At 48.0% G+C, this 816-nt stretch overlaps 1 protein-coding gene across 1 annotated transcript; it reads left to right on the top strand.

Annotated features, from left to right (window-relative positions):
• Nucleotides 1-14: 14 nt before the first annotated feature.
• Nucleotides 15-807, top strand: LOC103399367 (trinucleotide repeat-containing gene 18 protein-like; the record flags this gene model as incomplete). Its single annotated transcript, XM_008338064.3, has 3 exons — nucleotides 15-153; nucleotides 475-550; nucleotides 688-807. Coding segments are annotated over exons 1-3 (252 nt in total), but the record flags the coding sequence as incomplete, so codon positions are not given.
• Between the last annotated feature and the right edge of the window lie 9 nt (nucleotides 808-816).

Here is an 816-nt window from a genome sequence, read left to right as displayed (position 1 = left end):
GTGTTGATCACGTACGTATCTCTGTGTGCACTCAGCTCCGGTGCAGTGTGTGTTGGACAAAGACTCTCTGGTGGATGGACTTCGAGTTCTGATCCCAATGGATGACCAGCTCCTGTACGCTGGACACGTGAACACCGTGCACTCCCCTGACATGTGAGTGCGTTCGTTAAATCCTAAATCAGAGCAACGTGATTGATGTGCAGCCTTTAAATAGAGGCAACACACATCTGTTTACACTATTAAAAGATGCAAATCAATCAGCGTGTTCCACTTTCTCTCTACACACAAACTTTGCTGGCCTTGATTCGCAGAAGTACCTGATGCAGGTGCAACTCGGGCCGATCCAGGAAAAACACTGCCCTGATTTGAACTGTCACTTCTTGGTCCACTTTTTCGCTCAGTGTGCTTAAGGGCACTGTGATATTTTAGGTACTGTTAATTGATGATAATATTTCTGTGATTCCTCTCCTGCAGATATAGTGTGGTGGTGGAGGGAGAGCGAGGGAACCGACCACACATCTACTGTCTGGAGCAACTGCTGCAGGAAGCTGTAAGTGAAAACCTGAGGCCTGAACCTGAGCTGCTCTCAACAGTTAGATTTAAACTTAAAAGAAAACAGAAAGTTTAAGGTGAAGTGATGCCACATCGGTTGAAGAATTTTTGCATTCCTCGCTCTGTGTTTTGCAGATCATCGACGTAAAGCCTCCATCCGTGCGTTATCTCCCAGAGGGCACTCGCATCGCTGCCTACTGGAGCCAGCAGTACCGCTGCCTTTACCCCGGCACTGTAGTCAACGGTACAGCAGCAGCAGCAGCA

The sequence above is a fragment of the Cynoglossus semilaevis genome, unplaced genomic scaffold (assembly GCF_000523025.1).
Source record: "Cynoglossus semilaevis isolate Cse_v1.0 unplaced genomic scaffold, Cse_v1.0 C19048662, whole genome shotgun sequence".
NCBI classification, from domain to species: Eukaryota; Metazoa; Chordata; class Actinopteri; order Pleuronectiformes; family Cynoglossidae; genus Cynoglossus; species Cynoglossus semilaevis.
This window is presented reverse-complemented; position numbering and strand designations above follow the sequence as displayed.